This window comes from Saimiri boliviensis, chromosome 11 (genome assembly GCF_048565385.1).
Source record: "Saimiri boliviensis isolate mSaiBol1 chromosome 11, mSaiBol1.pri, whole genome shotgun sequence".
Lineage (NCBI taxonomy): Eukaryota > Metazoa > Chordata > Mammalia > Primates > Cebidae > Saimiri > Saimiri boliviensis.
In genome coordinates, this window is record NC_133459.1 from 83,895,511 (window position 1) to 83,917,223 (window position 21,713).

The 21,713-nt window shown below is 38.1% G+C and overlaps 2 protein-coding genes across 5 annotated transcripts in view; one reads left to right on the forward strand and one right to left on the reverse strand.

The window, feature by feature from the left end:
• Window positions 1-13,810, reverse strand: part of ODF2L (outer dense fiber of sperm tails 2 like) — an 80,843-nt gene extending 67,033 nt beyond the window's left edge. For all 4 annotated transcript variants that reach the window (XM_074381137.1, XM_074381139.1, XM_074381136.1 and 1 more), the window contains exons 1-2: window positions 13,721-13,810; window positions 13,574-13,635 (exon numbers count right to left, since the gene is read on the reverse strand). The gene's annotated coding sequence lies outside the window, so the exon portion shown is untranslated. The remainder of the gene's footprint in view (window positions 1-13,573; window positions 13,636-13,720) is intronic.
• Window positions 1-21,713, forward strand: part of CLCA2 (chloride channel accessory 2) — a 31,278-nt gene that overhangs the window by 2,927 nt on the left and 6,638 nt on the right. Inside the window, exons 3-11 of the mRNA XM_003921349.4 lie at window positions 1,940-2,090; window positions 4,340-4,448; window positions 5,804-5,963; window positions 8,026-8,253; window positions 10,976-11,206; window positions 12,419-12,596; window positions 13,733-13,839; window positions 16,363-16,587; window positions 19,379-19,649. Coding sequence (XP_003921398.1) covers window positions 1,940-2,090; window positions 4,340-4,448; window positions 5,804-5,963; window positions 8,026-8,253; window positions 10,976-11,206; window positions 12,419-12,596; window positions 13,733-13,839; window positions 16,363-16,587; window positions 19,379-19,649 — 1,660 coding nt within the window. The remainder of the gene's footprint in view (window positions 1-1,939; window positions 2,091-4,339; window positions 4,449-5,803; window positions 5,964-8,025; window positions 8,254-10,975; window positions 11,207-12,418; window positions 12,597-13,732; window positions 13,840-16,362; window positions 16,588-19,378; window positions 19,650-21,713) is intronic.

The following is a 21,713-nucleotide window of genomic DNA, read 5'->3' on the forward strand; positions in this document are numbered from 1 at the left end:
TAGCTCTCCCTTGAAGTTACTCTGTCAGAAACTAAATGGTATAGCAATCCAGATAGGTACTTCGACGTCCTGAAGAAGTTAAAGAGCCTGTGAAAAGCATGTAACTTATGACCAGATGAAAGCATTTGACAATGCTTGCACATGAAGATAGGATAGGTAGGGAACTGGGGCAAGCTATCACATAACTTAAAATTAGTTTCCATGATCACAAATTAAAACACTGGGGCTTGAATCGACTTTGTCCCAAATCAAACAGCTGGTAAATTACAGAGCCACAATTTGAATGTCTATTTGACTCTAAAACCCATGCTTTTTGCACTAAGCTTTGTTGTTGCTAGCTGTCAATAGAGATTACATTCATCTACTTGGCTTTCAATAGAACTAAGAGGTATTGGAGACAACAAACACCAAAACCAAGTTGCCAAAGTAATACTCTTGTTACTAATGGAGGGGAGAGAAATAAATAAGTAAAGCAAAAGTTAAAATATGAGTGAACAGAAAAACCAAAGGAAACAATAGTCACTGAATGCTGTTCATATATCTGTTGGATACCAATTCTTTAACCCTGGAATGTCAATTAAGCAAACACTTAGTGAGTGATCATTATGTACAGGGGCCATGCTAGGCACTGCAGAGAACCCAAGGACCAGCAAGGTAGTTCTTGTCCGTGCAAGTCTGCAATGTGGTGTAGGTAGGTAGGAATCAGTGAAGGGGGAAAGGGTTAGGAAAAGTAGATAAGAGCTGAATTGCTGTGGTCTATAAGGTTTAAGGTAACCCCATACAGCCTCTGAATATTCCATTCCATGAAGAGCACTCTCCTTTTTGCTTCAGGACGAATTTTCAGACATAGGAATGAGGTTTTATTCAAGTGAGGACTAGCCAAGAGCATGACCTCTTCAGCCTTTTTTGTAGGTTCTTCCTTGTAATGCCCTAGGCTTGAATTCTTATCTTTCTAAAAATCAATGTTAATTATTATAAAAGTAACTCATGCTGACTGCAAAAAATTAAATAATGTAGAAATGTGGAAAATAAAAATGAAAAATATTATTGTCCTCTTCTCAGTGGCACACAGACACAGATGTACACACATACAGACATGCACAGCATATATATATATATATATATATATAGTACATAGAGTGATAATTATATCTATTGGATCATATTAGGTATATTTTTCCAAAATCAGATTTTTAAAAATATTAACAGCATATTTAACTGTTAAGGGCATGTCCAGAACAATATCTTATCTTTCTTCCTGAAAATAAAAGAAACAATGTTGTATATAATATTTTATTGTCTTGATAGTTACATGACTGGATAATTCAGTTTTGGACTGAAAATATGTTTTGACAACAGTAAAGAAAATGATCAGGCCATGAGATAAAATATAACTTCGTTGGAATTGGTTACAGGAAACAAATGACAAATTTCCAAAGAAAAATGTCCTATTGTCTTACACCAATAAAATAACCCACAGAAAGTTGTTCACAAAAGGCTGTAACATTTTATAATATGGTTCTGAATTATGTATAAATGCTTTTAGAGTTTCTTCACATGTTTTAATTATATTTTTATAGTGTAATTCAGTGTTTTGTTAGATCAGATTTTTACAGGATTGACTTTTGAGAATATTTTAATCTGGAAAGTAGAAAGGTCAAATGGAAGTAATGAAGTTTCATAAAAATTTGTTAAGCTTTTATAACACAGACCTTTTTGAAAATCCCAAGTGATTTTATTGATATTTAGTTGTGGGTGCATTTTAAACCCCATATACAAGGTGTTTTTCTTCAATTCTGTTTTTAAATTGGGGTATAATTACGTACAACAATATGCACACATCTTAAGCGCACAGTTCAAAGTGCTTTAACAAATATATACAATTATGTCACCACCGTCAGAGTTGAGAAACTATTACAAGGCATTTCTTTTAATTTAGGCAAATGTCATAGTGACTGACTGGTATGGGGCACATGGAGATGATCCATACACCCTACAGCACAGAGGGTGTGGAAAAGAGGGAAAATACATTCGTTTCACACCTAATTTCCTACTGAATGATAACTTAACAGCTGGCTACGGATCACGAGGTAAGTGGGACCAATAAAACAGTAGCCATTGGACAGTACTATTTATAATATTCTGTGCTTGATGCTGAAAGGGACTCACTCACAAAACCTGAAACTTGTCAAGGACTTACCACTCAAATAGAAACATAGGCCTTATACTCATGCCAAGACGGGGGGCTAAAGTAAACCAGAAAGAGTTCAGCACCAGATTGGCGACCCAGAGAGGATTACTATAAGAATTCAGTCAAGGAAAGGTCATTTACAGCCAAGGGTGGTAGGAAATGGCCTCACAAAGGAAAAGGTCTTCAAGTTTGAACATCATTTTGATAAATGGAAAGAAGGGAGAAAATAGTGGGAAGGCTATAAAGAAAACTGTGGCAGCCAAAAAATCAAAGGCATTGGAGAGACAGACCCCAATGATGGTGCGGGGAGACTGTAGGCAGTGGGAGAAAATGCTGAAATGCACATGAGGCTGGGTGATGCACTAAAATGACCACACTCAAGGTTTCTACAGAAGTGACTCCATCAAAGCAATGTTTTAAGATTAATCTGGCTCCCTCTGATCAATGGGGGAGAAACGGATATCAGGAGACTAACTGGAAGAAGTCGAGGTATAGGGCCGCAAGACTTAAAAATGAATGGAGGCAGTGAGATGGAAGGATAGTAATAAGGACAATGAGAATTTTCTATGTGCTAGGAGTTCTGCAATTTGCTTTTCAAATGTTATCATACTTAATTCTAGCAACTCTAAGTTAAGAGAAATATTCCAGAGATAAAAAACAAAAAGAGGTCTGAACTGCTGCCAAAAGAAAGGAAAGAGGCATGTGGGGACAGCTTTAAGGAACAAGGCACACACCAGGTTTTTGTCAGACATGGACAAAAGCAGTGTAAAGAAGAAATCTCACAAGTGTGGACCTAGGCAAGTTCATGGTGAGGAGCAGTAGATTATGCCAGGGAAAGTGGTTCAGCCTGTGGTCGGATATTGATGGCTGCAGTTTTGGAGAGAAGTCAGGGTAATAGGCCTAGAGACTGGTATTTAGTGAAAGAGATCTGAGGGAGAAAATAGTGAGCACAGATCACCAGTCAAGGACTATCTATCCCAATCTTCATTTTTTGTTTTTGATTCAACTTAACATTAGTGCCTTTCAAGTGATGTCTTAATTTTCTTTTTCAACACTAGTTAAATTTAAACTTGGGTTTTGTTAACGAGGATTTTGTTATGCTCTGTATAGGTAGCAGGAAGTGGAGTGGCACACTCCATAAAATAACACTTTACAAAACACTTTCTAAATCTTTAGAAAAACACTGTTTTTTTCTTTCCTGGTAACCATGAGATAATGATAATCTCTGCTCAAACGTGATTTCATCAACACTTCTAAATTTCACGAGTTGGCACAATCTTTCCCTCAACACTCACAGCTTGTACTGTTACCCTCCCTTCCTTTGTCTCAGGATCCAAAAATTACACAATATGCCACAGCCTGAGTCAACTCAGCACACACTTCCTGAGTTCCCAGAACTTAAAATAATTCAGATAAAAGAAATGTGTACTTTGGGAGGGATGTTCGTCTGGAAAGCATATATGAGAAAGTTGTGGTCTGAACTTTGAAGGAATGTAAGATTTAGAGAGATAGACAGTTTTAAAGCATCTCATGCTGAGGATTGGGGTTTCCCTGACCTACAAGCTGTAAAATAAACATAAACATGGAGAATAAGGAATAAAATAAAAGAGAAAGGACCATTCAGGGAGAAGATTCTGTGATCTCCTTTTTGGCTCCTTCCTCCCTCCCTAGTCCCTAGGTTTCAACCATTGCTCTAGATGACAAATTACCTGTGAGGGAAAAAAAAAAAAAAGCAGGCTTGCTTGGATAGCTCAGACAGAAAATGAGGAAAGTTTTATTTGCATATCTGGACATGTTTCTTTCCCTTTCTCCAAACCCTGAATTTAGAGACCGCTACCAAGCTGAATAGAAACCTGTTGGGCAGCTTCATTGGGGAAATGAGAGGATGTGGGACTACTCACTAGCTTCAAATAGATGTGCAACAAGTAAATTATGGCTTTTACGAGACCAAACATATTTTCATGCCACCTTTTTTATGATGGTAGGGGGTGGAGTGGGAAGAGAAGGGAATAGGATAGGAGAAAGAGGGAAGTAACTTAAACTCTTTGGAATGAGTATGTGTAGTCAAGAAATGTTAGTCTTCACTAGTTAGCAAGGCACATTGATGAGATTTTAGAAGCTCAAAAGCAAAAGCTCTTTCTTCCACAGGCCGAGTGTTTGTCCATGAATGGGCCCATCTCCGTTGGGGTGTGTTCGATGAGTATAACAATGACAAACCTTTCTACATAAATGGGCAAAATCAAATTAAAGTGACAAGGTTAGTACTCTTTCTAATGTTACAATTCATTGTTTATTTGACTTTAAAATTGCTTACAACTTAAGCAATTAAATTATTGCCTAATTTTATTAAGCAATTAATTTAATTGCAGTTAAAACTTAATTGACAAGAAAAAGATCCTTTCGTTTTCAGTTCTCAAGTTATACGGCATTTTTAAATTGGTATTGATGTGTTTCAAATATCAAAATAATATAAAAAGTCATGCTTGTAGCTGTCTTGCTCACAGCACTGTCTTCACTGTTTCCTCTCATGCCCTCTAAGTAACTGTTTTGATTAGTTTCTTGTTTATTTTTTCAGTATTTCTTCAGGCAAATTCAAATGATTAGAAATACATGTTTTTCCTTGCTCTGTTTTGTAATTGCATAGTGTTCCTTTATGTGACTGTATCATAATTCATTCAACCAGTCTCCTCTTGGTGGACACACAGGTGGCTTCCCATCTTTTGTATTATCAATAACACTGCAGTTCATAGCATTACACGTGTCATTTCTCATGTGTGCAGACGGATTCACATATCAAATTCTTCCAACAATTACTGGTCAAAGGGTGATTTTGGTAGATATTGACTGATTCTTCTCCTAAAAATGGCACTATTTTTCATTCCCATCAACAACATTTGAGATTGCTTATTTAGGAAAGAATCCTGTTAAATATTATCATTACATGTTCATTCTCTTTTTTTCCCTGATGGCAAGTGGAAATGAACTCAAAGGAACGCTGACTCAGGATCTTGCCACTCATTCCCAAAGTCCATTTGGATTTTCTGGCATCTTTTGCTTTGATCCTATGTAGTCGTTAAAGCCCTTGTTAATACAGAACCCCTCCATCAAGATAAAATGCTTTAAAATAAAGTAGAGTGCATTTCTAAATTAGTGAACTTTCTTAATAAAGCATTTTTTTGTTTTGTTTTTTGTTTCTGAGACAGAGTTTCGCTCTTGTTGCCCGGGCTGGTGTGCAATGGTGTGATCTTGGCTCACTGTGACCGCTGCCACCTGGGTTCAAGCAATTCTCCTACCTCAGCCTCCTGAGTAGCTGGGGTTGCAGGCACCCACCACCACGCTGGGCTAATTTTTGTATTTTTAGTAGAAATGGGGTTTCACCATGTTGGCCAGGCTGGTCTTAAACTCCTGACCTCAGGTGATCCACCCACCTCAGCCTCCCAAAGTGCTGGGATTACAGGTGTGATCCACTACGCCTGGCCAGTAGAGCAGTTTTTAAAGGTTTGTATGTATCTAGCAGGCTACAATCCTTGAAAGAATTACGTAAGCTAGTCAAGAAGAAACATAAGTGTTTCTAAAACAGACCTAATTCCCAGTTTCCCCTTCCATTTTTAGGTGTTCATCTGATATCACAGGCATTTTTGTGTGTGAAAAAGGTCCTTGCCCTCAAGAAAACTGTATTATTAGTAAGCTTTTTAAAGAAGGATGCACTTTTATCTACAATAGCACCCAAAATGCAACTGCATCAATAATGTTCATGCAAAGTTTATCTTCTGTAAGTACGCCCTTGGAATGACAAACTCTTGCAGGATTCCTTCTCTTCCCATGTTTCAAGTATTTAAATTATAAGACAATTAAGATGCACTATACTTTAGAACTTGCGGGACCTTAGAGTTGATCTAGATTTTATTCTACAGATTTAAAAACTGAAGCCCCCAAGATAATTACCAAAATAATACCTTTAGGATCATGACTATTTGCTTTCCTGGGAGGTTTCACAAGGGAACTCTGGGGACCATGAAATCAATTGTTCATATGGTGGTGTTCTTGTATCCTTTCATAAGAAATTACATTGAGTTAATGAGAGTGATATAACAAATGATTATATTTCTCTCATTTCTTAAAATGCTGCTTATAGCAGACCACTCTGAATTTGAAATGCAGTTCCTACATCTCTTTCCTTTGTTTTGAATAGTCTAGAACCTAAAAAGAAAAGTAAAATATCACTAGGGGAATTCAACCAACTCTCCACTTTGCAGGTTCAGAAACTCAACTTTGTCAATATTTCATGCTAACTAAGTGACAAGAGACTATCATACAAATCCAGAATACTGTTTTTAAAATTATTATTATAAAACAGCACTCTGTCATAGGGATCTCATACTTGCATCCTCCAGCCAACTTATTTTCTCTCTGGATGAAGCAGTCTGGAACAGCCAGTTCTCACCAGAGCCTGGTCTGAGAGCATGGAATTGGAAAAGAAGGAGTTAGGTGATCCAGAGGTTTAGTGGCATCAGCCTTCATGGCCTGATATATCTATCTAAGTTCACAAAAACCTGTAAGTCACACTGTGGGTCATCTATTCACAGATCTGAAGGTACAGCCCACATGTACCTCTGTGGAGTTTTCTCTTTGTTTCCATGGCTGAACAATGTCCCTTGGATTAACAAGCTATTTTATTTCAGTCTGGTTTTAGTCAGGACTAGGAGTTATTTTGTAACTCTAAGGCAATTTTTCATACTTCTTATCTCATCCATTACATTTTTTATTTATAGCTTTAATATCTGAAACTAACAATGTATTTGATCCACATTATTTGTGACTAGGTACTATCTTCATGATCTTTTGAAAGACCTACTCATAAATATCTTGTTAGAAAAGTTTAATAATCCCATAACCATAGTCATGAAATGGAAGAAAAAGGGTTAAACAAGGCAAAGCAAAACGAGGTTCTGCTCCAGTCCCCACACTTCCCTAAGAAACTCAGGTCCTTAAGCAGTTATCAACCTTTCAAAGCTTCAGCTTTCTCCTCTATGAAATTAGAGCTAAGATCAGAGAGGCCATTCAGTTTCTTCTACCTCAAAGTTTCCATGGCTCTGTTAACAGGAAGAATTGACTCTTTGTAGGAATAGAGCCACTGGGAATAGATGGTAATGCATTACTTAGCAAAGCAAACCGTATTTTTAAGTAGATATTGGCATAGGTTCAGTATCATTCAGTGAATTATATATATATATTTCTGTGTATTATATCTAAATTTCCAAATTGGTGAGGGTGAGGGGAGATCAGGAAGTAAATTTAAGTTGTTTATTCCCTTATCCTATTTTTTACAGATATCAATATTTGAACTAGAGCAATATACATTGACTGATCAACAAATAAAGGTGCAGTGGTCACTAAATATTATTCCAAGGCATAGGCTGCTGAAGATAACTTCTCCGGGCTGTTTTCTTAACACAATATTGTGCTAAGGAAGGATGGAGATCATTTTACTTTGCTTTTTAAGACTAAGATTATGTGTGTGTGTGTGTGTAAATATATATATATATATAATCATATATACACACACACCTGATTTTCTCTCTGTTATCCAAATAACAATAAACTTTAATAGAAATTGCTCTCAGTACCGCAAAGGTGCTAGTGTTTCCAGCAAGAATGCCAAGGTTTATTTGTAAATTTGATGTCATTCTTGAAGGAAAGAGATATATCACTGTAGCACTTCTGATTTTCTTTCTCTCAGTTCACCTTTTCTTTTACCCATAGTTCCTTGAGAATGAGAAGTTTGTCTGGTATGGGAGAAGTGCCTTTCTTTTAAAGACTATTTTTATTGCCAGGTGGTTGAATTTTGTAATGCAAGTACTCACAACCAAGAAGCACCAAACCTGCAGAACCAGTTGTGTAGCCTCAGAAGTGCATGGGATGTAATCATAGACTCCACTGACTTTCACCACAGCTTTCCCATGAATGGGACTGAGCTTCCACCTCCTCCCACATTCTCCCTTGTACAGGCTGGTGTCAAAGTGGTCTGTTTAGTGCTGGACGTGTCCAGCAAGATGGCAAAGGTAACATTTTGAACTAAAATAAATGTAAATGTTTATCATTTTTTTCTATCTGTTCTGTAGAATTTTGTTTTATTTTAAGTTCCAGGATACATGTGCAGGACATGCAAGTTTGTTACACAGGTAAAGGTGTGCAATGGTGGTTTGCTGTACCTATCAATCCATCACCTAAATATTAAGCCCCACATGCATTAGCTATTTATCCTGATGCTTTCCCACTCCACTGTCACCCAGACTGGAGTACAGTGGTACCCAGGCTATAGTGCAGTGACACAACCTCAGCTCGCTGCAGCCTCGACTTCTAGGGCTCAAGTGGTCCTCCCATCTCACTCTTCCAAGTAGCTGGGACTACAGGCACTGGCCACCACGCCTTTTCTATCAATTTTTAATTATTTTTATTTTCAGGAGGTAATGGTGAGAATTGGAGGAGGCAAAAGGTTTGGAATAGTCAAGGACATCCTATTTTGAGGGGTTGGGGGAGATGGGAGGAACAAATTCAGAATGTGGCCCAAAAGTTGAGATCATACAGATAAATGAAATACACAAATAATTTCTAACCCTCATTTTTGCTACTAATTGAAACTCTTTCCAACCAAGATCTTTTCCCAAAATTCTTTTGTGTAACGAAAAGTTCCTACTGGCTACTTCCTACTCACTGGTAAATATCCCTGGTTGAGGAAGCAGACTGTGAATCTGCAGTAAAAATGAATGTCCAGTATATGGATATTTTCCATGTCATTGTATGCAGAAGACTTTGTAATTCCTGCATTGTATGCAGGGATATCTCAGTCATCTGGCAATCTAGCAGTCTCCAGCTGCTTTAAAGCCTTAGTCTCTGCAATCAGGTAGCTGTGCTTTCGTCCTGGCTCCTTCACTATTGTGTAATATGTCCTTGTTATAAAGAGCATGATGGCCTCTCTGAAGCAGTTTTCTCATGTGGAAGATAGAGATAATAGTGCCTACTTTCATGAGAGTCAACTTTTAAAGTTTTAGGAAGTCTGCAAACCAGTAATTAAACATAGCTATTAATACCAAACGATGTAAGCTTACAATAAAATATATGAAAACAAATATACGAAATATTCAAAAAACTCATCACTTCTTAATTTTTCCTATAATTTTTTACTATTATCTATGCCCAAGGTCAGTAAACTATGTCCCACTACCTGTTTTGCATGACTCACAAAATAAAGATGGACTTATATTTTAAATGATTAAAAAAAATCAAGAGGCTTTTTCATGACATGGGAAAATTATATGAAATTCAGATTTCACTGTCCATAAATAAAAATTTTATTGGAATATAGCAATGCTCATTTGTCAACATATTGTCTATGGATACTTTATTTTTTCAATAAGAGTTGGGGAGTTGCAACAAAGAACTTATGGCCAGAAAAGCCTAAAATATTTACTAGCTGGCCCTTCGCAGAATACTTCTGCTGACCCCTGAGCTAAATTATTGAGGTTATTTCTGCTCTATTGCATCTGTATGGTGTACTACTACAATTTCATCCCAACTGTGCACTCACTGACATCACATTGACAGCTCGAAATCAACCATGGTTTCACACATGGAAGAATATTTACCCCACAGAAACCGGCAGTTGTTATGAATTAGGCCTGCCTGCCTGCCTTCCTGCCTTCCTCCCTTCTTCTCTTTTTCCCTTCCTTCCTTTCGTTCTTCATCAGAAAACAGTTAGTAAACATTTACCAGCATACCACTGTCTACTTCATGGGGTTATTGAGGAGGGGAGTAAATGAGATAATATGAAATTTTTAGTTAATAATAAGTAATAAGTGGTAGCTGTTTATTTTAATAGTACTTATCCAAGGAGAGAATTTATCCCCTTGTGCTCTCTGGATCAATAGTCCTGGAATACTTGCCTTTTCTGGCTTATATTGGAAACACTAAAAACTCCACAAATATAGCCAGCATTTGAATAGTTTTGACGTGTTGCCTACTTTCAGTTGACTAGGGCATGCTTTCTCAAATATGGTCTCAGATTGAGCAGAATCGATGAAGTGAAAAGAAACAATGATTGTACTTGAGAGTAGACCTTCAAAACACCTTCAAAACAAGTGACCCTAGTGAACTAATTAGTAGCATCACCTGCCCAAAACTGGTCACTAATATTACTTTATACCTGGTTAGCCCATCATGGTATAACTGTACTGCCATATATGTATCTCACTTGATCCTCACAGCAATTCTAATTTAATAAACAAGAAAGCTATCATCCTCACCGTACAGATGAAGTACCCAACCTAAGGTGACCACAATAGCAGTGGGTAGTGCCAGGGCAGATCATGGGTCCTCTGACTGCTACTCCTCTCTAGCAAAGGTCTTTTTGCAATGTTTTACTTTTACCCGGACTTGCATTTTTAAAAAGGCAGTTATGAATCTCGTCTCAGCTGGGTCCATGGATCTTTAAATTCTGGGTTGGAGAGAAATAGTGGGGCTGATGAGAAATAGTGAGCAGTAAATCATGAAAAGCTTGTTGAGGACAGAGCTCCAAGTCACTCCCCCTTCCCTGAAAGCAGGCATTTTTTGAGCCTGTAATTAATCAAACAATATTCTAATACTATGTTATTTTTTGAAGCTTAAAAAATTATGATGCAACATCTCTAAAGAATTAGCAGAGATGTTTGCTAATTGAGTTACTTAGTCATACTTTTGTCTACTCACCAAATGTTCTCATTTTCTTTTTTTCTTTTTGGGACACAGGCTGACAGACTCCTTCAACTACAACAAGCTGCAGAATTTTATTTGATGCAGATTGTTGAAATTCATACCTTTGTGGGCATTGCCAGTTTTGATAGCAAGGGAGAGATCAGAGCCCAGCTACACCAAATTAACAGCGATGATGATCGAAAGTTGCTGGTGTCTTATCTGCCTACCACTGTAACAGCTAAAGCAGAAGTCAGCATCTGTTCAGGGCTTAAGAAAGGATTTGAGGTACAGTAGAGCATCCTAAGCCTTCGATCACCATCATTTTCCTTTCCCTTATTTGTTAATATAAGGTTTCCTCTGATGGGGGCAGTCTGTTACAGCATGGTCATAATAGCCTCAACTATGAAAGTAGTGCTGGATTATCTTTCAAGTCAGGAACCATGCCTTATTCACCATTGTACTCCTTGTGCCTAGCAAAGTACCTAGCATACATTAGTTGCTTAATAAATGCTTGTTGACAGAATGAGCAAATCAGTGAATACAATGGCCAAGGCTAGGGGACCTAAACAACATCTGAGCATTTTCTAAACTGTTCTAGCCATTCTGGGACTGTCTCAGCTGGGGCCATGTTTACCCCTAGATTTTCTTGTGGAAATCAGCATGTCTGGCTTCTGTTGATAGTCATTCTAGACTTCAAGAATACCAGAACAAATTAAGGCCAGAGGTATGTTTCAGGAATGACAGAGTTTATCTAAACCAACACAAGTTTGAATTCAGCATCTGGGATGCTTATCTGATAGCAAACAAGACACATCAGCTATGGTTGTTGCTGCCCGTCGTCTAAACCAGGCGTCCCCAAACTTTTTACACAGGGGGCCAGTTCACTGTCCCTCAGACCGTTGGAGGGCTGCCACATACTGTGCTCCTCTCACTGACCACCAATAAAAGAGGTGCCCCTTCCTGAAGTGCAGTAGGGGGCCGGATAAATGGCCTCAGGGGGCCGCATGCAGCCCGCAGGCCATAGTTCAGGGACGCCTGTCTAAACTTTGGCTATCTATTGAAATCACCTGGGAATTAAAAAATATACTAATGCCTGAGTCTCACCCCAAGAGATTCTGATTTAATTGATCTGGGATGTGACCTGACCATTAAAATTTTTTAAGTCTCCCCATCTGATTCTAATGTGTAGCCAAGACTGAGAACCACTGCCCTAGGCCCTCTTATTGGTCAAATAGTGTATCCCATATCCTCTATGATGGATACAATTCTAAACTATGGCGACATCTCAATGATTCAAGTAGGAAAATTTCCTGCTTACAAGCAAACTGGCAGTAGAATGTAGGGTGACAAGTGCTGTGACGGGGTGAGGTAAAGCCCGAGCGGGAATGGGCATGCGGTGTAGGGAGCTACAGCAGGAATTTGGATGAGAGCGAATTCTTCTGCTCAATAAAACAATTTGAACTACATTTCCTTCCAAATGACCAATTCTATGTTTAGGTGGTTGAAAAGCTGAATGGAAAAACTTATGGCTCTGTGATGATATTAGTGACCAGTGGAGATGATAAGCTTATTGGCAATTGCTTACCCACTGTGCTCAGCAGTGGTTCAACAATTCACTCCATTGCCCTGGGTTCATCTGCAGTCCCAAATCTGGAGGAATTATCACATCTTACAGGTAATAAACTTCTATAAATGTATCTTTTAGAGAATTTCCTTTTAACTTGTATATCCAAGACATGACCACGAAACTCATTGTTAAGTTTCATGGCTGTGTCTTGGATGTTCAGTTTTTTGCACATGCACACGTTTTGCTTTTTAAACACACATACACACATATTGCTAAAATCTGTCAAAATTTTGCTGATTTTTTTTAAATTTTCCCTAAACATCCTAATTATATACATCCAAAAAATAATATTTTATAATTCTGTATTATGCCAGTCTGAACATGCATAATCATGCAGCTAAAATGTATGTTTAAGAGTATATGCTCTGTGGCTAGATGTGGTGTCTCACACCTGTAATTCCAGGACATTGGAAGGTTGAGGTAGGTGGATCACTTGAGGTCACGAGTTTGAGACCAGCCTGACCAACATGGTGAAACCCCACTTCTACTGAAAATACAAAAATTAGACGAGGATGGTGGCAGGCTCCTATAATCCCAGCTACTAGGGAGGCTGAGTCAGGAGAATCACTAGATCCCAGGAGGCAGAGGTTGCAGTGACCTGAGATTGCACTACTGCACTACAACCTGGGTGACAGAGTGAGACTCCCTCTCAAAAAAGAAAAAAAGATTAAATGCACTAACTTCTAAAATAGAAACACATACAGTGTTTTAAGATACATGTCTTTTTATACTAACTGAGGCACAGAATAATTTTATCTTATATTCCTTATCAATAAAAAATGGACATGCTGATTTGACAACTGAAAGATTTTACTGAATTATCTTTAAAAGTAATATTTTCACAATATAAATGTAAACATATAGAAATGTAAAGAGTAATTAACCAAATTATCTAAAAAATTACCTTAATCTTAAGACTATTTAATAAATGTTTATTGAGTTCTTATGTACTGTGCATAAGTTCTATGCCCTGGCAATATAGCCATGAATAGAAAAGCTGAAACCACTCACCTAGGGCCACTTACCATGTGGTTGTACAGAATATCAGGCAAAGCAAGTCAAGCACAGCTCTCATTTCCCCAAAACACTGTAATGTAAAGAAAGTTTGTTGGAAAAGGCCTAACATTTTATTTTTGTTTTATTTTATCCATTTTAATAGCTAACATCCCTACCATGTATTTCAGGAGGTTTGAAGTTCTTTGTTCCAGATATATCAGACTCCAATAGCATGATTGATGCTTTTAGTAGAATTTCCTCTGGAACTGGAGACATTTTCCAGCAACATATTCAGGTCAGAATTTTCTCCATGTTATATTTCCTGGTGGGCAATGGGAAGGGAGAAGGAAACAAAGGAAATCAACAAATTGTGCTACCTGCTTCATTAGCCTTACTTGAATATGTAACTGCCTGTGTATGGAAGGCTTTTAAAAGGCTCCTTGACATCACCAGGGCCAGGTTTTCAGCCCTAGGAGCCATTTTCCACAATCACCACCTCAGCTTTTCAAAGTCTGTGAGTGGAGCTTGCTCCTTCTTTGTGGCTCAAAGTGCAGGTAGGGGTTTGGTGGAGGCAAGGTGCAGAAGAAAACTAAGAAACTGTAAATTTAGTTTTAGTGTCATAGTGACTTTCCATCAATCAGAATGCATCTTTTTTTTTTTTTTTTTTTTTTTTTTTTTTGAGATGGAGTTTCGCTCTTGTTACCCAGGCTGGAGTGCAATGGCACAATCTCAGCTCACCACAACCTCCGCCTCCTGGGTTCAGGCAATTCTCCTGCCTCAGCCTCCTGAGTAGCTGGGACTACAGGCGTGCACCACCATGCCCAGCTAATTTTTCTATTTTTAGTAGAGACGGGGTTTCACCATGTTGACCAGGATGGTCTCGATCTCTTGACCTCGTGATCCACCTGTCGCAGCCTCCCAAAGTGCTGGGATTCAGAATTCATCTTATTTTAGCTTCTTCAACATCTTTTAAGCTCTTCCTTGTATAAAGGGTATGAACTATTTCATTAAATTCTAACTACCACAAATATCTAAATATCTCTTTGACTACCACAGCTTACATAATTTTGCTCATAAAAGCTTCCTCTAATTAAGTCATTTTAAAGAGCCATTTTTTTCTAAGTACTTTAAAGATAATTTGGACATAAGTGAATAATGTTTTGAACAAAATTTCATCTATAGTTTCCTCACAGATGGCAAGTGTACCTGCAAGTTAATGGCTTGATGTGACCAATGTAGCCTGTCAATTCTTGTTGGGAAATATTTAACATGATGATTATATTTACACAGTGAAGGCAATAACCTCAATTTCACAATAAAAAGTAAAAATGTGAATTATAGATGACAACATCTAGTACAGATTAGGCTACAATTGACTCTTCTGATAATGCTTAATCTTTATGCCCTATGACTTCCTCTTCAATAATACGGAATAAAAACAAATGTTTAAAAAAGTAGAAATCAAATTTAACAAAATATTACTCATATGGGATCAAATTATCATTAACATTCCCAAACTGGTCACCCTCCCCTGAAGCTGTTGGAGTCATTAGCCCCACTAGTCTGAGATGGGAACTATATGTAAATCCCCTTCAACAGCCCAGGGCCCAGCACAGCATGCGGCACAGCAGTCAGTAATCCATAAATATTTCTTAAATTGATTTGAACAAACAATCCACAATGTCTCTGCTGTTACCCACCAATATAATTTTACATGCTTTGCAGGTTTGAGCAATTTAATGAAGCATTACTAATGTATTTATTTAATAAATGTAAATTTTCAAAGTTATTTACAGACTTGTATCCATTGCAAATACATAGAGATTAAATGCAGGGGCTCTGGTGTCAGGCCCACTGGGTTTTACCACGTTCTGATTCCTTGCTATGTGACATAGGCAAATTACTTCTCTAAGCCTACTCTTCTCATCTGCAAAATGTGGATAACAATAGTATTTATCACAGAGGAGTTACGTAAGTCTCGAGTAAGATTGTGAAGACTTTACCACAGTGCCAGGCATATGTTTGCGCTCTGTACATGTTACACATGTACAGAATGACTAAATAATTTTTTTTTTGAGATAGACTCTCACTCTGTCACCCAGGCTGGTGTGCAGTGGCACTATCTTGGCTCACTGCAACCTTCACCTCTCTGGTTCAAGCAATTCCCCTGCCTCAGCCTTCCGAGGAGCTGAGATTACAGGCACGTGCCACCACACCTGGCTAATTTTTTTGTATTTTTAGTAGAGACGGTGTTTCACCATGTTGACCATACTGGTCTCGAGCTCCTGACCTCAGACGATCAGCCCATCTCAGCCTTCCAAGGTGCTAGGTTTACGGGCATGAGCCACTGCGCCTAGCGTAAATAATTTTTTAATGTAATAAAACTGTGCCAAAACCCAAGATTTTATTTCTTATCGAAATATGTAAAAGGATCTGGACAGATTATACATAAATTAATAAAATTTGAGCATATTAATAAATGAAAAATTTAAAAAGCTTGTTATTATAATTGCTGATCTGAGGCCAATGTTGGTTTGGATGAGAGATAATATGAGGACAGCTAAAATCTCTTAACAAAGAATAATGAAATGATACTTGCATTAACTACAACAAAATATTTTATACCTACTGTACTTAACTAACATGCAATATTTTGCTTTGCAAAGTATTTTTACATGAAAAATTATGAATAACTATAGTACCTGTCAGAATTAAATTATTTTTATTTTTACCAATTCATTGTTGTTTGTTATAAGTGAAAAAGATGGAACGATTATGCATACACCAGAAACTCTCATATATATCATCTCTTTAACAGCTTGAAAGTACAGGTGAAAATGTTAAAGCTCACCATCAATTGAAAAACACTGTGACTATGGATAACAGTGTGGGCAATGACACTGTCTTTCTAGTTACGTGGCAGACCAGTGGTCCTCCTGAGATTATATTATTTGATCCTGATGGAAGAAAATACTACACAAATAATTTTGTCACCAATCTAACTTTTCGGACAGCTAGTCTTTGGATTCCAGGAACAGCTAAGGTAGGTGTTGTGAGCTTGTTCCTAAGGAGAACATTCAGCCAAGTTTGTGATTTTCAGTTGAATCACGATTAAATACATTGTGTAAAGAAAATCTTGTTTTAATATATCAAAAGTTTACTTTAAACTTATGAGGCCATTTTGTGAATATTAAAAGCTTAAGAGGACTAACTAAGGTATATTTCCAATTTTAAATATTAGATACCATATATTTCAACACTGGAAATTAGTATTTCTACTAGTATTACAATTATTTTTTTAAGTACATCTTTCTTTACATAATCCATATAAATCGCTTTTCTCTTTTTGAGACAGAGTTTAGCTCTTGTTGCTCAGGCTAGAGTGCAATGGTGCAATCTTGGCTCACCACAACCTCTGCTTCCTGAGTTCAAGCGATTCTCCTGCCTTGACCTCCCTAGCAGCTGGGATTACAGGCATGCACCATCACACCCAGCTAATTTTGTATTTTTTTTAGTAGAGACAGGGTTTCTTCATGTTGGTCAGGCTGGTCTCCAACTCCCAACCTCAGATGATCAGCTTGCCTCAGCCTCCCAAAGTGCTGGGATTACAGGCATGAGCCACCACATCCAGCCATAAACACACTTTTCTAAATGCTTACCAAAAAACCTTTATTTATAACTTATAATATGAATACATGCAATGCATATGATTTTTAGCATCTACTGGGTGTGCTGGGTCTTGTTCTAGGTACTTTACAATAAAATGCCATCATAAGAGTATAAGCAGGGTACTATCAGAACATACAAGAAGGTGGGAGGAAGAATGCTTCCTGGAAGTGAAGACATCAAAATGGAAACATAAGGAATGATGGGGCCAGAGGTGGGCATGATATTCTGGGCAGAGGAAACAGCACATATACTCAGATTAAAAGACCATGGCTATTCACAGAACTAGAGTAGTTCAATAGAGTAGGGTAATCCATAAGGTAGGGATGTAGACGAAGGAAGGAGAGAGGAGTAGTGAAGCCTAGACAGATAAACGGGAGCTGTATTAGCAAGGGCTTTGCACAACAGTAAAGGGAACAGGGGCTTGAATCCTGAAAGTGAAAGGGAACCCTTAACGGTTCTAATCAGAGTTGTAAGTTGATCAGATTCACTCTTGCACTCCCTGAATTCTGTGCCTCCTCCATGCTGCCCTATCCCATTTTTTTTTTGGAGACGAAGTCTTGCTCTGTCACCCAGGCTGGAGTGCAGTGGCACAATCTCAGCTCACTGCAACCTCCACCTCCCAGGTTCAAGTGATTCTTCTGCCTCAGCCTCCCGAGTGGCTGGGACTATAGGCACTTGCTACCATGCCTGGCTTATTTTTGTATTTTTTGATAGAGATCCAGTTTCACCGTGTTGGCCAGGTTGGTCTCAAACTCCTGACCTTAAGTAATCTGCCTGCCTTGGCCTCCCAAAGTGGTAGGATTACAGGCGTGAGCCACCACATCCACCACCCTCTTGATGGCCCCCTAACTAGCCTCCTTGACTCTGAACTGCCATCCCTCCAGTCCATTCTTTACCTCTGTCAAAGTGATCTCTCTGAAGCACAAATCAGCCTGTCTCTTGTTCAAAAACTCCTTGGTGGTTTCAGAATAAAATCCAAGTGGTAACTCTTACATACCAGGCCCTTTATGTTTTGGCTTCTATCCAAGCCTCTCAACTTCTTTGATGCTCTGCTCCTATTGAACTTTTCTTCAAATTCATCATGTTCTTTTCACACCTGTGCATAAGGGCCAGGGACACTTTACCTACTTCTTTCTCCTGTTGGATTAGATGGCCTGTATCAAAACATTTATTACACTCAGAGAACTTTTTGATGTGGAGGTTCCTGCCATGCATCTGTCGCTAATGTTATGATTCCATAAAAAGAACACATAGTGCTTGAATCACAAATTACTGAAAAACAGTGAAGCTCTTGAATCCCAACGAAGAAAGATGGCTAGGGTCTGGTGCATCTTAACTCTCCACCCTGAGTTACACTTCAACCCCTCACTTTTCTGTTCTTCCTTCTGCTTTGTTGTATTTCTCTTGCTACTTCTGGGGGTTTGATAAGTAGCAGCAGCAGAAGTCAGTAAAAAGCAATATGAAAAGGACAAATTTCTGCTATATTGTTATTTTAGTCTTTTTCTTTCAGATTGTCTGTTGTAGATTTTTCCCAGGCAGATAGGCAAGAGTGGTGTTTAGCAGTATTTCTATAAATTACTAAACTTAGATGTTGTGTAATCCCAACCTTTTAAAAATAGTAGATCCTTTTGTTGGTCCCTAATAGGGTATGTGGTTTTTGTTGCTTGAGATTTCTGAGTGTGGAGTTTTGTGGGAAATGGAGTGAAAGAAGGATATTGTTGCCTTCTTAGTCCACAGTGTCCACATAAATTACAATGGTCCACTAAATTTGATGTAATTTTCTTAGTTTTAAAATGAAAAACACTTATAATCCTGTTTGGGGAAAGGGCTCAAATTAATATCTGTAAAGTACTTTGAAGCTGGAGACTGTTGTTACTTTCTAAAAATGGGATCAAGATGTGTCCTCCCTCACTCCAAATAAATCCAAGGTGTAATTCCCTAAAGAATTACCTAGTAATAAAGGTGACTTATGCTATGAAAGCCATGGAAATATGAATTTATTCATCCCTTAGCCAGTGCTACTTTTCCTGACATTTTCTGTAGTATTTTTTAAAGTGCATCATCAACAAAACCAGAACAAAATTCTCCAGAAGCTTAGATATATGCTTTAGAAATAGGGTTGATTTTCTTTCACCCTTTCCAAAACAATAAGATTTGTCTTGCAGGCTGGGCACTGGACTTACACACTGAACAATACCCATCATTCTCTGCAAGCCCTGAAAGTGACAGTGACCTCTCGTGCCTCCAGCTTAGCTGTGCCCCCTGTTACTGTGGAAGCCTTTGTGGAAAGAGACAGCCTCCATTTTCCCCATCCTGTGATGATTTATGCCAATGTGAGAAAGGGATTTTATCCCATTCTTAATGCCACTGTTACTGCCACAGTTGAGCCAGAGACTGGAGATCCTGTTACGCTGAGACTTCTTGATGATGGAGCAGGTAACAAGGAATGTCATGACATTTTATCATGTTCTCAACAGCTGTTATGATATGATGTGGTAGTATCAATATTAAGCTTATTTGTAAGATTCCTTCAGTTCAATTATCTTTCTTAATCTTACAATATTCCAAAATTCTTATAGAATTACTGATATCCTGAACAGCTACAGGGTGACATGGAAAAAGATAGTCCTCATGAGGCTCCTTGTAAGTGTCTGTGTTTGAGCAAAGGGTGGGAGGCTGGACACCTTAGTTCTGGCTTCCACTTGATGAGGTTGTACAGGAACAGGCGTCTATGTCCTTATGACATACTTATTTTCCTCTAAGAGTCACCAGCTTTACTATTCACTGAAGTAATCAGATTGGACTGTTAAAATAGCAAATGAAAATCAGAAGGGAGGTGCAGTGACAGCAAGCCCACTTTTTCCCGTTGGACCCAATTGTGAAGAAAAAATTGGAAAGTGAACTTATGTCCTATAAGTTGACCCTAGACCCAAGAGGCTGGGTTGATGAAAGGGCACAGCTCATTTCTAGCACAGTCAATGTGTTTTACGTGTGTAATTTATATTTTGATACCTGAGCAGTAGAAGACCCAGCCTGCAAGCCTAGTGGAATCAGAATAGAGAAAAGCTCTCATTCTGTACATAACAGTGTTCAGAGCCTTTTATACATTATACATAATAGACCGTACAGCATCCAGCCAGGTAAATAGCAGCATTTGGGCTCTCTTAAAAACAAATTCTTTTGTTGTTCCATCTTTCCTATTTGGTTATTTTCCTAAATTACATTCTCAGAATGGCAGTAGGCCTGCCTCTGTTGGCAGCCTGAAGTATTTGATCTACTAACAAAATTGTATTCTTTTGCCCTGTTTTTTCAAAGCTAATCTTTTTTCAAGAGTCTTAGGTTTGGCAGCCCATTAGTATCTTGCCATGGAAATCACGTATGATGTACAGGAAAATAAAAGTTCATTCAAAGGGTTTTGGCTCAAGTCCACCTCAGGGGAAAACCAGAGAAGTTCTTGTTTTGCCCATTGGATTGGATCCAAATGAACTTCTCATGCTCCGATTGCTTATCCCCGGCTTTCCTTTTTTGTTTATGGTCCAAAAATGCACTTTTGCAGAATGTTTCTCCCTTGCCCCAGCCTGTGGGCTGGCCTGGAGAACAGATCCTACTCTCCTAGGGAAAATCATCTGAAACAGCTCAATAGGTTTTTATATTATTCCCTGGAACTATTTTATTTGTTCGATATCTAAATGTATACCCTAAAAAAGAAACAATAAAAAATACTGCTCAGGCATCAAAATGTAAATTGTTTCCTCTCCATTCAATGCTTAACATACATGTACATAGTTGTTTAATACTATTTTCATAATGGAAGCAATATTTAACTGCTCAGTATAATAAAAATGTATACCTCTGAAATGATTTACAATTTAAAATGTACTTTTTGTGTGTATATTCTAAAATAATCATTATAAAAATTCTGCAAGATAAGTTATCTCCATTTTATAGATGAGAAAACTGAGGCTCAGAGACATGAAGCCTCATAGTTACTAACTGACAGATACAGGCCTTCAAACCAATTCCTCTGTCTCCCAAGCCAAGGTTCTTTTTCTATTTCTGTCTTCCTCAGTGATTAAAAGAGGTGGCAGTGGTGGCTTTAATATGGAGAGGTTTTCCTTTGTAATTTCTCAACAAAGACAAACCTTATTAATCATTAAACCACTAAATATCAACATTTGATTTCTTACAACAGACAAAAAAGAATTCTAAATCTCCCTTGATAATAAAATGTTTAGCACTTCTGATTTGATTTAAATATACTCCTACTTTTCTTATGTTAAGGAGCCCTGCCTTTGCAGTGGGGAAGAGGGAGATTCTGGGGGCACTTTAGCAATGATACACTGCTGGTGGGCAGGGCTGTGTCTGTGGTATGAGAACTGCACTGACCTCTAGGATAGAGGACAAGCTGCTTGCCCAATATAGCCACCTGCAATTGAATGGCAAATGTGATCTGTACTTGGGCCAAGCTGGACTTTCCTCTGCTGCCCTGGGGTCTAAGCC